This window comes from Juglans regia, chromosome 12 (assembly GCF_001411555.2).
Source record: "Juglans regia cultivar Chandler chromosome 12, Walnut 2.0, whole genome shotgun sequence".
Lineage (NCBI taxonomy): Eukaryota > Viridiplantae > Streptophyta > Magnoliopsida > Fagales > Juglandaceae > Juglans > Juglans regia.
The window spans coordinates 6,772,792-6,789,266 of record NC_049912.1 but is presented as its reverse complement, the minus strand read 5'-3'; the positions used below and the strand labels follow the sequence as shown (position 1 = coordinate 6,789,266).

Here is a 16,475-nt window from a genome sequence, read left to right as displayed (position 1 = left end):
AGAGAGAGAGTGAACGAACGAAAGAAAGCCCCAATGTTCATGGGGACCCACGAGACCACATTTCTTTACTTGGATGTTGTGAAGAGGTGTAAAAGACCTTTCTTTTTCACATCTAAATCTAAATTAGGACCTTTCTTTTTAGCACACTTCAGAAAAATGGTCCATTTGTTGTTTAAGTGATGAGCACTTTACAGAGGAAGAATTTCATTTGTTAATGATGCGAGCGATGACATATAAAACTGTTAGTTGTCTTATTGTTTTATTGTAAAACAACACCTTTCTATTTTCTCTCAAGAAGTGATTGCCATTATCATCTTCACTTCTTTACAGACGAACACAGAGCTCTATATTCTTCATGTCGTCTTATTTTCACAAGCATTCTAAACATCCCCAACTTTCGTCGTTTTCAATTTTTTTTAATCTTTATTAATATTAGTTGTTGACGTGGTAGCTTGCCACTTCAGCCGGTTTCGTGGCGGGGACGCAGGGGTGGTTGTCCCTAGCATTTTTGTTTGGTTTATACTATGAAAGAACTCGCACCTTAGTTTTCTTTAAGGAAAACACTAATTAACCGACACATTCTCCCGATAATTCTTATTGATTCACTTTTTTATTTTATTATTTATTATTTAATGATTAAGTAAATATTTTAAAAGAGTAATGCTAAAGAGAAGTCACTATAGCAGTGCACACTTTGCACTCACTGCGTGGCTGCTTCTAGTTAATTGTTCCCAACACTCATTTGAGGAGATGTGTGGTCTAGATGATGCCACATCATGAGTGCAAAATGGATGTTCCTAATAGTAACTTCTATATATATTTATTCATTGTAAAATAATGTGATTTTTGTTTTTTAAAAAAGTGATTAAAGAAATTAAAAGAATACATTAAAAAATAGCCTTTTGGCAATGTTGGGAGCCACTCTCGGTGGCTCTAGTACTACCCTTTCTTTAATGCATGGTCATTTGTTCTTGAAAAGGAAGAAAGAAAGAAATTAGCAATTCTAACTTCCAAGTACAACATCTCCCTCGCATGATCACTTTAGAATATTTTAGAATTGAATTCTTTTTAAAAAAGTATTTTGAAATCATTGAGAAAATTTTTGAGATATGTTTAACTTTCTGATTTTGTCAATGTGGTAGGGTCATAAAAAAAAATGGATGGAGCTTTGAGATTATTTTCCGTTAGTTTGTAGAAGTGGGGGATTTAAATGGAAACATGTTTGAAAGAAAAATTTGTGCGATTTTTCTTTTTTAATTCTGAAATTTGTTTGACTTAGATATATATATATATATATAACTTATATATATATATATATTTGTTGATAGTGGAAACCAAGGCAAATATTTAGGTCCCGTTTGGTTGCAAGATTTAACTGAGATCAACTCATTTCAGTCTAATTTTAAATTGAGTCTAACATCCAAATATCAAACTCTCAAATTATTAAACTCATCTCAACTCTAAACCTCTTTACACGTAAGACCCATAATATTTTTCAACTCAACACATTTTTATACGAGTGATCCACAATTTTTTTTTTAATTTCTCATAAATAGTACTAAACTCATCTTAACATCTAAACATATCTAAACCGATTTTACATGGGCCTCAGATAACTCACTCTACATGCTCAACTCACTACTATTCATAAAGAACTCAGGTCAGGTCAGCTCAACATCCAAATGCAACTGTTGATTTACTTTTAAACATACGAAACTTTGCTTTTCTTTTTTTAAAAATATTTGGATTCAAAGCTAGTCTTTTATTTTTTCAATAAATTCATAAAATGTTTTGAATATGAGCATTGAAACCCTTTTTTTTTTTTTAAGGAAAACTGTCACCATTCATTCATAAGAGAAGCTTATATCCATGATCGGATACATGCAGTGATATCCTCATATCAACCATTACCTGATAAACCAATTAATGCATTTGGAGCTCCACTAGTGCACTATTTCATTTTGTAACTGCTCTGATATTCACTACTGCTGATACTTTCTATAGACAAACGTTCAAGAGATAACACTCTGCCTAAACAAAGACTCAACCACACTCTCATAGAAAGAGAGTGTGAGGGGTGTTATCCCCCGGGCTAGACGAGAAGAAGAGCCCGTTTTTGAGCCTAGATATGAGGTTTGGGTTGGGCCGAGCAAACACAAGAGGCCTAACTAGAAGGGATGGTTAGATAAGAAACCATGACAAAAATATGAAAGGAAGGACAGTCTGACACCCCACTGGCCAACATACAGAGACATTCCCTGACCCTAAACATCAGCACCTAGACATGATAGGAAGGTAGGAATGCCTAGGTAAGGTCACGTCGCATTAATGAGACGGAGAAAGCTGTGAGAAGAAGGCACGCCGCATTCAAATCGACCTGGGGCTCAGTACGCTCAACGTCAAGCCCTGTGTCAGGAACAACAGCCATCAGACCTAAGTATCCTGTAGCACAGCAAGTGGACGGCATGAACACCTGATCTCATATAGAACGACACCCCACTATCATGAAGGCCAGGCGGTCAGGTACAATATAGGTGTCTCCCATGATCAATAAAAAGGTTGACATTTACATACATTCTTACTACAGTTTTCCTTAAGATATTCTCCCTTTATCTCCAAACACTTAAATTAATTTGAATGTCGGATATACAACAGACCCCAAGCTCACCATTCATCTTAGCAGGACCAAACGCCGACCACAGAGATGACTCAACTTCTACACACAAACGTCTAAGAGACAATTTTTTTTAATAAACAATAAGAAAAATAATAAGGAAAGCAATAAAATATATGTAAAAAAGGATGGATTATTGTTTGGACCAACTCTAGTAGACTTCGATATCTGTGATGACGCGTGAAGATATCACACTTGTCTCTTTTCAGCAACAAAATTCAAATCTGAAAAGATCTGATGATGGTGATTTCAGTGATCCAGAACGTGTGGCAAGAAAAACTGCCGAAAGAGGTGGCACGCGAAGACCATGTGCGCTGATTTTCGCAAAATGGCCACTATCCTTTGAAAGATTTGCGGCTTGAGAGTTTTTTTGTACTGTGCATTTCTCTCGAGAGTTGACAGAAAACTGTAGATCTATCTTTTTTGGTCTTGAAGGAAACAACAAAAAACTAAGAAAAAAGAACTACCTTTGATAGACAAAGTGGATAGATGGAGAAAGGAGGGAAGAAGATGGAGAAGGAGAATGCTGCCTCTTTTGGCAAAACTCAAATCTGGAGGCTTTTTAAGAGAGAGAGAGAGAGAGAGAGAGAGAGAGAGATTGCCTATGCCTTTTTCTTCTTATGTTATCCATCGAAACCTTATTCGCGTAGAAAAAATAATTTACACAAGAGAGTAAACCCCATACAATTGTTTTGAAAAGAAAATGCATACTTGTGACTCGTGAAAAAACTTAGGCTGTGTCTGGGTATTGAGTTGATCTGTAAATAATAATATTTTGTAAATCTCATTAAGATGTATTTGAATGAATGAAATATGTTGAAATATGTATTTGAATTTATGAAGTGAGTTGAAATATGTTTAACTTTTTATAGGAAGTTGAAAAAGTAATAGGTCCCATCAATGATTGGTTTGACATAGGATGATATGAACTCAGCATCCAAATATAGTCTTACTCTTTCATTCTAGATGTCACTTTTTTTTTTTTATAAAGATTGTGAGAGATTTGTACGCTCTAAGACCAAATTTACCGGTTCTTTTTGGCAAGTTGGGCCTGACTTTTAAATATAAAATGATATTTGACCTCATGAGTTTGCTTCCTCAAATTTATTGTTTGGATATTTTATTTTACTTTTTCTTTTTATTTTTTATTAATAATTAAGGAAATTTTTATTAATGAAGTATATATTTTTTTATTTTTAAATTTTTTTTAAAGGTGTTTAAAAAATGTTTAAATGAAAAAAAGTATAATTACACTGATAATAAATTTTAAATTCGAGGCAATTCAAACCCAAAAAAAAAAAAAAAAAAAAAAGTTTGATGGAGCAAGCTCGCGAGATTGCAGCATCTTTTTAAATACCGTCGTGTAACGGACTGGCCCGTCGCTTAAACTGGCCCAGCCCATCTGTACGGTTTACAAATAGAACTGCTCGTGCGTGTAAACCTACAACCCTTTCGTTTCTCACTTCTCTTTCCCCCGCGCCCCCAGTTTCTTCCTACGATTTCTTCTCCTCGCCGACGCCTCTATTAACTCCGACAATCTTTTCCAGGCCACGTTGATTCCTTTTTTCTCTTCTCCGGAAATCGGATTTCGATCTATCAACTCTCCTATGGTTTTGCGTTTCTCTTTTTGGTCGGATTTTGCAACATGAAACCGGCCCGTCCGAAAACTATTTTCGGATCCCGGCGGGCCTCCAAACGCAGTACTCATGAAACGGGTTTGAAAATGGTTTCAAATCCACTATTCAGACGAAGCTTCATCACATAAACAGTCTCATCATCAGTGCCTTCCCTTTAACCTTCCCTTTTAGTTGCTTAACTCTCAATCTTGTGGTATCTGCGCACCAGCATCTGTACATTCATTTTGCTGAACTAATCTGTGGGTTACTGTTGACTGGCATTGCTTTATATTCGGTTTTTCTGAACTGAACTGTTATTGCTTTATGTTTGCAGTATAGCGTTTGGTACTTTAATATTTTGGTATTATTCTCGGCTGCCATTGCTTTTTATTATTGTTATGGAGGGATTTGAAGTTTAAATCTCTGATGATATTCTTGCTAGTTTTAAGGTGAATTAAGATGTTATTTGTCCCCAAAAATTCCTTGTTTCACGACTTTCACAAGCCATATTCAACGTTTTGATAAATAAACATCTCATTTAATTTTTGATTGTTTCAAATCTATATTTATGTTTTGTTTTCTTCCTAGTTGATTCTTTCTTCTTTTTTGTTTTAATTATATACTATTTCAAGTTGTGGATATGATGTTGAAAAAGTAAAAGGTATGAGCAGGAAGAATATGTTGGCAGTGACAATGTGTGAAGTTAGGGGAAAGGAAGAGGGCCCCTGTCCTTGTTATAGTTATAGCAGTGCGACTTTCGCAACCTCTTCTACAACAATTATGCCGTGCTTAAGCGCGGCAACGGGTTGTATGAAAAGGCGTGGGTTGCATTTTAGAGTTGAGTGCTAACCTAGACTTCTCCCGACATCATACATCTATTGCCGGACTTTGAACATCTGTCGGCTGCCCATGTGCTTTCCTGCATTGATCAACCTTAATGCTGATCCTTCCACTGTCTCATGTTTGTTAGCTCCGTCTCTTTTGCTTTCTCTGTCAGAACAACTAAATTGCTGTGTGATGTTAAAGTTTTTTTACTTAGAAACATTGAAGGGTATCTTCTTTTCTCCATTTTCCCCTTCACCACCATATTTGATTTGAAAACAGCCAAAGTGGGTAGCTGCACTTACCAATTTATAGCGAATTGCTACATGTCACATTTCCCCCATATTTTCACATTTTATCATTTCCTGTAACAAAAGAGGAATTCATTTCTTGATCAAGGAATTGTTTCTCATTTGACTCAAGAGAGCTTGATAAAAGGTTGTGCCACAGTTCACGTTGTTAGTGATATGAGCACACATTTGAGCACCCAGATGATCATAAGTGGGTGTGGGTGCGCTCGTGTAATTGTTCATATTTTCATGATTTCTCAGCTCTGGCAGCATCCTAGCCTTGGTCAGAAGAGCTGAGATTATAAAGCATCTTGGCTTTGGATACGTGAAGTGAAGACCCGTCATTGACTGAAATGGTAGGTCATAGGTGTTTTTATTGGCCCCATATTTGCTGTTGCTTTTGTGTTGATTATTGAATTACAATATGCAAATACGATCAGAGTTGCCTTGTGCTAGTAGAAAAGCATACACTCGGTAATCTCTTTCACTGTAATGCTCCTGAGTCGCTCAACTTGTCTGGAGTGGCTTGTAGAATATTACCTTTGCTTATATTAGTTGAAAAATGATAAACACACATCACTTTTCACAATACATTACACAATCATATTTTAAAATGAAGAGTATTTTAGTAAAATATTTTATAAAAGTAACATTATTTTATAAAAATATCCTCACTTTAAAACATGTGTTGTGAAATGTATTGTATGGATATCATTGCTCTATATCAGCCGTGGCAGCAGTGACCTTGTATGCCTCAGGCCTAATTTTAGACGGTGATCATGCAACACATTTCACAACCACAACGATGTTTTAAAATATGAAAATGCTAGGTTGTCCCTTAGTTTTGACTGTTAGTGCATTTTTGTTTTTGTTTTAAATATTTAAAAGAAAACAAAATGCATTAGTGGTAAAATCAGGGACAAACGGTTCCTGTAGCAAGACCTTTTAAAATAAGGGTATTTTTGTAAAGGAAAATGATTTACACAATATTTTTTACAACACTTTATACAACTATGTTTTAAATGAGGGATATTTTTGTAAAACACTTTATAAAAGTAACATAATTTTACAAAAATATCCTCATTTTATAACATTGTTGTGCAATATGATGTGCATTATGTTGTGTATATATAATTACTCTTTTGTAAAATGATATTACTTTTATGAGATATTTTACAGTAATATCCTTTATTTTAAAACATGGTTGTGTAAGGAATAAATCTTCACAACTTTTTCACACTCCACACTCCACATTTTTTTTAATTTTTATTATTATTTTTTTTATCAAATATTTATTATATGAATAATGAATAAAAAATCTGAAATAATTTAAAAAGAATAATCTCAAAAAAAAAAAAAAAGTAAAAAAAATAAAAAATTTAAAAAAAATGTGGAGTGTGGAGTGTGGTGAAGTTTGTAGTGTGAAGTGTGGTGAAGTTTGTGTAGTAAAATTTGTGTAAAATGTTGTGAAAAATATTGTGTACCCTTAATATTGTGTGTATATCCTTTTTGCGGATATTGTGGAGGCCGGCAAATAGGAGATTTTTAGTTTTGTAGATTAAAGTTGGGTGTAGTATATTAAGGTACAAGGTAAATGCGAAACAATCATTAATCTCCTAATTTGTTTTCCCAACTAAATGATTTAAAGTTAGTTTTTTTCCCTACTTTTTATTGAAAATTAGGAGGAAAAAGTTAATGTATGTTTAATTTTAGAGTTATTCTATTCTCAAGTCTGTGTGTAGAAAAACCTAGTAAAATATTTGCATGACATAATTTGATTTGAAAGATAAATTTTAAATTTTAAATCTTATAAATGTAATTTTACTATTTAAATAATGTGGACGGTGTTAATCTACACACCGGTTTGAGAATATAATTTTTCTTAATTTTATAATATATTCGTACAAGAAAGAAAAAACTCATTTTTCAATCACAATTCAAAAGAAGATGCCCCATTTTGAGTAAGTTGGATTGTGTTCAAAAGTGCTGAATCAACTCAGTTATGAATTGATCAGTTGAAACTATATTATGAGTGATTCAAAAAATCTATTGAGATTGGTTCCACTAAGCACGTTTCATATATCTTTAAACATGGTTTACAATATACATAAGCGGTGGGAGATCATAACTAAATATCCTATTACAGTTAACTCTTGCAGCAGGTACCTGGCTTTTCATGTGGCAACTACTACATCATTACACCAGCATGTGATTATGAACGACAAAACTTAATAGCATTACTAAAAGAAGAGGAGGTCCATCACTCTGTTAGTTAGCTTGAGGGGGAAGATGGCATTGAGATTATCAACTTAATCCTGCCCTTTAAGCAAGTCTCTAGCATCAGCACTGGACTTGTTAGAGGAGTAGAATCAAAACCCAAGTTGGAACAAGATGCTGTGAAAACTGAAGTCGACTGAGATTCAAAAAGCTTGACGCTTTTCCAAAAATGCAAATCAGTACAAGCTATATGTAATTTCAGATCCTCCATTAACCTGTTTCAGTAAAGTGGCTTTGAATAATAAAAGTAGTTGAATGTAATTTATTCAACTGGATTGATTTGGAAGGATGGATCCATGGTAGTTGTCTTCTCTGACCTTCTCATCCATGCCATTGATTCCAGAACAACGACTGCAACAATAGTTACACCCAGAAGAAATCCGTAGCCTATTTTCCAATCACTCCCTGCACCTCCAATATGGATTCCCAACACAATGTTCAAAGCTCCAAAGAAGAGGGCAATCCTCCCAACCCAATGGTGGTACACATTCCATGACTTGCGAATCTTGGCCTCCTTGTTTGGCCGTAGAAAGAATGCCAGAATCTGAACATCAAAGTACAGTTCTCAATGAATATCGTCTTCTATTTCACAGGTAAACAAAATTGGGGGAAAGTTGTATATATGCAAATTGTTGATATATTAACAGGTACAACACTAAACAAAACTAATATATATATATATATATATATATATATTTTTTTTATGTCGGAAACTTCTCCAAGGTAGGGTCCTTCGGACTCATTCCTGCAAAGTAAACATTGGTCGCGTGCATCGCACCCTCGGAAGTTTCCTTATGCGGAACTTGTTAAATCGTTAGCTTTTCACTAGGGGGTGTGGCTCTAAATGATTGTTTGTACCCATAAGGTGTTAAACAAAACTACTACATTTATAAGTGGAAGGCTTCCACATTAGTGCTATATCAATGTCTCAATAAATAGATTTACAAATATATACTTCTCGATTACACAGTAGAGTCTACGATGAACCTGAAGAATACTGAGTACAAGAACAAAGATTCCGATGCCTCTGTGCGTTGGAAAATCGGCTTGTATTATGTTATAAAGTCGTTGTCCAAGTACCACGCCGGCAAGGCCAATGCAAAACCCCACAAATTGAAAAACAGAATGAAGGTAGTACCATAGAGGGTCCTTATGCTTCAAGTATCTGGGGACAAGTGCCCCAATAGGAAGGATCAGACCCCATCCGATTATACCCAATATCCCATGATTCTTCTTCATTTGGCTAGTATCAGTGGATGCAACAGACACTGAACCTGTAAAAGTGTAATCAGTAGGTGTCACTGGTTGCGCCAAAAGGAACTTGAAAGTCAAGAACAATGAGTCACTTTGAATGGAGCAATTATATATGTTGTCGAACCGTAAGTTGCTAATCTATCTGAAACCAATTAGGATTAGAAAGACACACTCTAGACTTTTTTATCATTTTATGGCATTCGACATTGCATCATACTGCCTGGTTTTTAGAGTGATTGCAAATGGTGGTATGATGGAAACACTACAATTATATAGACATGAGTTTACCAAGTGAAAAAGCAAAAGGGAACATTTGATATAAAAAAGAGCCAAATGACAATGAACAACAACCTGCAGAGAAGTCGACCATGATGGTTGTTTTATCCTCATGCTCGGATAGGTGGGAGTTCTTTGGATATGAGCTTCCAAAAGCCAAGACAATGGGCTGGCGAGCAAGTTGAGTTTGAAATTTCAACTGAAATGCCAAGTAAATCATTTCCCCATTGAGCCCCACAGAAGCAGGAACAACAGTGAGTGGCAATTCACCTTTATCTGGTATGACTTGCCCTTGCTTGGAACCTTGCAAATAGTATTGCTTGATTCTTGCGTGACCCTTTGTATTGATCCATCCAACCATGGCACTGGAACCAACCATCATTCCATCTTTGGAAAATCCCATTCCCACCCACCCAGTGGTGTATACAGCTGATAATACAATGTTCAGAACATGATCTTCACTCTGGGAGTACTGCAACAAAACATGTCAATATATTAGTATGCCAAGGGACATGCTCATCAACAGAACAGAAGACAGATTTTCCCTCTCATCTACACAGAATAAACAAATATTCAAGAGTCAGAATCATGAATTCTTTATCAAAACTAGGCACCGAAAAAGAAAAAAAAATGTTCACCACTTGAAGCATTTGTTATGTTAACTCCACACCAGAAAATGGCAAGCATCATGCATAAGATCAACAAACAGAAGTTTGGCAAGTGAGATCATTATTATAATTTTTATAATTTTTTTAAATTCTCACATAAAATATAATAAACAATTCAATTTTTTTAAATTTTTAAATAAAAATAATATTTTATTTAATTTTTAACTTTTATTTCAACTCATCCTATCTTATCTGCAAAAACAAACGAGACATGTGCCGATGAACATACACTGACTTGGTGATATTCATTTAGACAATCAGACTTACCCTCAAGATAAAGGTATTCCAAATGGGTTTGCAGACCAAATTAGATAAATTTCCGTACGGCGAAGGAAGGAAGCTCATATGTGTCCCACAAAGCTGCGATAGTTCATCACCCCCAACGTTATCACTGCCATCGGTTAATGCAGGAACGTTCAGGTCCAAGACAAGAATCAAAACACAAAAGCTAGCAAGAAAGTTTCTTTTCGGAACCCAAGATCTCAAACTTGCCATTCAGAGAACTGACAATGTTGGTTTGAGATCTAAAGTTAGCAGAAGCGGCTACAAGAACAAGAAGTGGGAATGAAAAGGGGAAGGTGAAGGTGAAGGTACATGTTGAGAATCGGTTGAGAGGTCCAAATCCCTTGGGTTTGAAGTTTGAGACATGGTGGGTGGTGGGTGGCAGTTGGTACACTCGGGTCTGGAGGGTCATCATCATTCCCGCCAATCCTCGCAAAGTGCTCAACACCAGAGGCATCTATCCATCTCTTTCTCTCCGCTGTACCTACTAGCAAGGCTCTTTTCTAATTTAGCTTCACTTGTTTCAATTTCGGTAATGAACTGTTTCAATTTATCCCTTGAAATTTAGAAATTTTTTAAAGATAAATATCAAAATAATTTGTGTTTTCATAAATACATTTATCCTTTTACTTCAATTTTAATTTTAGTTTTAATCAAATGCAGTCATTCCATTTTTCATATAACATGTTATAGAATACAACATTTATAAAAATTAAAACCAAATGGCGTAAAAAGTAAAAAAATATTATAAAAGCTATGTACTAAAAAGGAAAAAGAAAAAAATCCAAAGAAAAAATTAAAATCACCCGAAAATCTTAAATAGGAAAACTAAAATAAAATAAGAATAGTTTAAAAAGATAGAATTTTAAGGCAGTGAAATACTTAAATAAATAACGACTCGTTCAGGTATGGTCCTTGTCTTTTTCATTTTCAACATATGTAGACTGTATAAAGATATTGAACACAGTTGTGTGTTTGTAAGAAACTATCTCACATTGTATTACATACGTGATGAATATATATATACACAGCTAATACAACCATAATAGGAAAGAACATATTAATGATGCTTTGCTGTACAGAATATTACAAGAACCAAAAATAGGTAAGTAAAAACAGGATTGACGCCAGGAATGATACTCAACCTTGATCACGGAGGAATTGTTATGCATGATTTCCATTATCATCTGTTACGCCCCCTCAAGATGGTGCTCCCATCAATGACACCAATCTTGGATCGTAAGAATTGAAAAAGTGGCCGTGATAAGGCCTTGGTCATTAAATCAGCAAGCTGGTCATGGGTAGACACATGAGCAACTTCCAGTTGGCCTTTGCTAACGTAATCCCGTACGAAGTGTAAATCAATGGCAATGCGCTTCATCTTCGAGTGGAGCATAGGATTGAGACTCAACTGAGTGGCAACAACATTATCACATAGAATTTTTGGAGGGGACTTCATGGTGATCCGAAGCTCACGAAAAAGTGATTGAAGCCATGCAAGTTCAGAGGTGGTACTGGCGAGTGCTCGATATTCAGCTTCAGTGGATGAACGAGCCACGGCTCGTTGTTTTCGAGTGCACCAGGAGATAAGATTAGCTCCAAGAAAAATAATGTAGGCTGAGGTAGAGGTTCGATCGTCAATACTCCCGGCCCAGTCTGCGTCGGAGTAAGCGAGAAGTTGAGGTGCAGTTGAGCGACGAAGCTGAATGCCATGATGAATGGTATGTTTGAGATAACGTAGAAGTCTCTTGACGGCTGTCCAATGAACTTCAGAAGGAGAGTGCATGAATTGAGCCAGCTTATTGACAGGAAAAGCTATGTCCGGGCGAGTTAGAGTAAGGTACTGAAGTGCATCAATGACACGTCTGTAGGTGGTGCTAACGGCTGGGCTTGAACCATCATTGAGTTGAAGTCAACTTGAGGTGGCCAGAGGAGTAGTGACCTCTTTAGCACCTTCCATGCTTGTGTTATATAGAAGATCACGCACATATTTGTGCTGGGTAAGAAATAGACCATCTGAGGCGGGAAGAACTTCTACGCCCAAAAAGAAATGAAGTGGCCCGAGGTCTTTTAGAGAGAATTGAGCACCAAGCGTCGTTATAATATTGGTGATGAAGCCAGAATCATTCCCTGTGAGAATCAAGTCATCAACATACACAAGAAAGTAAGCTACAATGTTGTGTTTGTGATAAATAAATAAGGAGGGATCCGAAGCAGATTTTTCAAAACCAATGCCACAAAGGCAGTCATGCAGAGCACGATACCAGGCTCTCGGTGCCTGTTTCAGTCCGTAAATAGACTTTTGAAGATGACAAACATGAGAAGGATAGGCTGAATCAACAAAACCAGTGGGTTGTGCCATGAAGACGTCTTCAGTTAACTTGCCATGAAGAAATGCGTTGTTGACGTCTAGTTGACGGAGGGACCAACCATTCATTACAGCAAGTGATAAAATGATTTTGATAGTGGCTGGTTTTACAACCGGGGAGAATGTTTCAGTGTAGTCAAGGCCTGGACGCTGATGAAACCCCTTCGCAACAAGGCGCGCTTTATAGTGATCAATTGAGCCATTTGATTTTTGTTTAATTCGAAAGACCCATTTTGATCCAACTAAGTTCTATCGTGAGTTGGCAAGAACTAATTTCCAGGTACCATGGCGTACAAGGGCAGTGAACTCCTCACTCATGGCTTGGGGCCAATGAGGGTCCTTGAGGGCTTGCTGAACACTAATGGGCTCCAAAGGAGATGGAATGGGATGTTTGGTTGCAAGGTAGAACCTCTTTGGTTCATGAATATTGTTCATGGAGCGTGTGACCATGCGAGTTGGTGGAGGAGGCCGTGTGTCAACAACCTGATCAGTGGCAGAGGGAGCAGGGGCCATGTGCGAGGTAGTATTATCAGAGATAGGAATCTGAGGGGTGACACTAGTGCAAGGCACAGACTGCAGTTGGTGTTGGCCAACTTCTTCCAAAGTGAGACCCGAGACAGGTGGACCATAAGGCACAGAAGTGTCAAGTGTCAGAAGTGATGGGGGTGGTGCTACGGATTGAAGTGGTGGAGAAGGTTGGGACTTGGAAAAATGAGGAAAAACAGACTCATCGAAACGAACATGACGAGATAAGAAAATCCTATGAGTGATGGGATCGAGACACTTGTATGCACTTTGGGAGGTGGAGTAACCAACAAAGATACATGGTCGGGACTTGGGTTCCAATTTGTGTTGAGAATATGGCTTAAGCCAGGGAAAGCACAAGCATCCAAACACTCGAAGTTTGAGATAATTTGGGTGAGATTTGAACAAAATTTCAAAGGAAGATTTGAGTGAATGCAAAGGTGTGGGCATTCGATTTATGAGGTATACGGCAGCTTGAAATGCCAAACTCCAGTAGGTGGGGGGAAGATGGGCTTGATGGAGTAAAGTCATGCCTGTTTCCACAATATGCCGGTGACGGTGTTCAACCACTCCATTTTGTTCAGGAGTGTGGGGAGCAGTTGTTAGATGACTTATTCCATGGTGGCTGAGATAGCCTCAGAGTGCAACAAACTCGCCTCCATTATCGGAGTAGAGATGTTTGATGGGAAGAGAGAATTGCTTTTCAAGTATGGCTTTGAGTTGAGGAAAAATAGTGGAAACCTCAGATTTAAGTTTCATGGAAAAATACCAGCAATATTTAGTGTGATAATCAACAAAGAGAACATAGTATCTATATCCTTCAAAGGAGATGTGAGGTGTAGGACCCCAAACATCAGTGAACAAATATTCAAGGGGCAAGGAACTCGAGATACTAGAGGCATGAAATGGTAACTTGTGACTTTTATTAATAGAGCATCAAGTACATAAGGAAGGAGGGACACGATTATTAGTTGGTAATTGAAAAGCTTTAATTAAAATGAGTGACAAGTTGCCGAGAGGGATGACCCAAACGGTTATGCCAAATTTCAGAAGAGACTCATTCAGTGGTAAAGGCTGCTTTCGGATTTTCAACATGACAGGAAGAAGCTGGCAGTGTGTAGATGCCGTTGTCACGTGGCCCTTGCATACACTCATTTGAAGGATGAAATTCAAGAACACGATTATTTGTTTTAGTGAATTCATGCACAAAAATCAGATTTTTATGAATTTCAGGAACGCAAAGAGTATTGTTGAGAACCACACTTCGAGTAGGTAACTGGAATTTGACAGTACCAACATGAGAAATTTGCAAACCTGATCCATCACCTATTATGACCTCATCGGTTCCATCATACTCTGAATGTATAGAGAGTTTTGACATATCAGACGTGATATGATGAGATGCTCCAGAATCAATCACCCAAGACTTTTCTGCAGAGGAACCAGTAGCAGCACAGTTTGCAGTTGGAGAAGATGGATTCCAAAATTTTCTGCATTGGCGAGCCGTGTGCCCCGGTGTAGCACAAAACTGACATACTATGGAGGACCTGTTTGAAGATGAATTGGAGTGTTGTTGCTGTGATGATCGCTGATGAGACCGCGAGTTGGTATTGCTTCGGTTTTGTTTGCCTCGATTAGAGGAAAAAGAGGGACCTTTCTTCTAGTGATAGTTGGCAGTAGCAATGGTAGTTTGCTACAGAGTCTCAAGGCGATGAAGATATGTCTCATGACTAACAAGTAGGTCATGCAGCTCTTCAAAGGTGAGAGGATTTTCACGGGTGCGAATGGATCCTGCAATATCACAGTATCAGAGCCCTTATCAACTCGTTGTGCAGAATATTACAAGTAGCTGTACAGAATATTACAAGAACCAAAAATAGGTAAGTAAAAACAGGATTGAGGCTAGGAATGATGCTCAGCCTTGATCACAGAGGAATTGTTGTGCATGATTTCCATTATCATCTGTTAGATTGATCATGTTGATTTTTTTCGCCTTGTTGAGGGGGTGTGGAAAGAAACAAGGAATGGTTTTGGGTTGGTTAAATTAGCTTGTAAGTTGAAAAGAGTTAAGGTGACCTTAAGGGATTGGAATAAGAATGTGTTTGGTAGAACTAATACCATTATCAATGAATTAGAACAACATAATGAGAGACTGGAAATCAAGCTTCAAGATTGTTACAATACTGATGATGAAAATGATCTCATGGCTTCTTAGATGAAGCTTCTAACTTGGATGGGTAGAGAGGACACCCTTATTTCACACATGGTTAAGAAAAGTTGGTTGAAAGATGGGGACCAGAATTTGAAATTTTATCGTGCTTACTTGAATGCTAAAAATCACAAATGGGTGAAGGATATGTGTTACCTGAAGATACTTTGTTAGAGTCCCCTTTTAAAATTCATAAGGCTGCCGTAGATTATTTTATTCAGTTTCTGCCTATTGGGAGAAGTAATGTTGCCTTTGTTAAGTGAATTGATTTCTCTTATGATTACTGAAGATGAGAATTTGGCGGTTTGTAGCAAAGTTTTGAATATTGTACCAAACGCCGTACCAGTCAAGGCATTATAATGAAATATTTTGGTACTGATACTGTTTCGTATACCGTTTCGAGATAGTCGATATATGAATAAATTATATATATAAATATATATAAGTTATATTTCAAAATAATAGTCTATATATGAATAAATTATATATAAATACATATATATAAATTATGAATAACCTTGTCTGAATTGGAGGTCAAAAAATGAGTTTGTAGTTTGAAAAAATGAAAAAAAAATAAAATTAAAGGTTGAAATATCAGCCGGTACAGGCCAAAATACAGGTCAGTATAGGCTGTAATATCGGCTAGTATGACTGGTATTTGGGCTGGTACAAAATATATGTAATACCTCTATCGGACTAGTGGCCGGTATGGCATATACTGGTTGTACTGGCTGGTACGGTATGATACAGTATTTAGAACAGTGGTTTGTAGAGCCCTCTCTCTTAAGGACATTAAGGAAGCTCCTTTTAGCATTCCCATTGATAGTAGTTCTGCTCTGGATGGTTTCAGTTTTGGTTTCTTTAGGTTGTGTTGGGATCTGGTTAAAGATGATTTATTGGAAGCCATTTGTGATATTTTCCAAAACTGCTCGCTTCCTTTGTTAACACTGCTTCTTTTATTGTCTTGATCCCTAAGGTGGAGAACCCTAATGGTTTTGATAAATTTAGATCCATCAACCTTTGCTCAGTGATCTATAAGATTTTTGCTAAAATTATTGTGGGTTGTATGATGAATTTGCTTGCTAAGATGATCTCCCAAGAACAAGGCGCATTTATTCCTAGTAGTAGTATTTTTTAGAATATTAGTCTTGCCTAGGAGATGGTCCAATCTATCCATAAAAATTCTAATGGGGGCAATATGGTTGTCAAACTTG

The 16,475-nt window shown here is 36.8% G+C and overlaps 1 protein-coding gene and 1 long non-coding RNA gene across 3 annotated transcripts; one reads left to right on the top strand and one right to left on the bottom strand.

The window, feature by feature from the left end:
* Window positions 1-4,117: 4,117 nt before the first annotated feature.
* On the top strand, window positions 4,118-8,136 carry LOC109010363. 2 transcript variants are annotated; one of them, XR_001999202.2, is made up of 3 exons: window positions 4,130-5,758; window positions 7,549-7,871; window positions 8,023-8,136. It is a non-coding gene; the product is annotated as an uncharacterized LOC109010363 (long non-coding RNA). The 2 variants fall into 2 exon arrangements; XR_001999201.2 differs by lacking the exon at window positions 8,023-8,136 and having other exon boundaries at window positions 4,118-5,758; window positions 7,549-7,965.
* Window positions 7,917-10,548, bottom strand: LOC109010362 (cytochrome b561 and DOMON domain-containing protein At3g61750-like). The gene is made up of 4 exons (XM_018991170.2): window positions 10,145-10,548; window positions 9,285-9,681; window positions 8,667-8,953; window positions 7,917-8,223 (listed from the first exon to the last, which is right to left on the bottom strand). Exons 1-4 carry the CDS (start codon window positions 10,370-10,372, stop codon window positions 7,942-7,944), a joined length of 1,194 nt encoding a protein of 397 aa, XP_018846715.2. The 5' UTR covers window positions 10,373-10,548; the 3' UTR covers window positions 7,917-7,941.
* Between the last annotated feature and the right edge of the window lie 5,927 nt (window positions 10,549-16,475).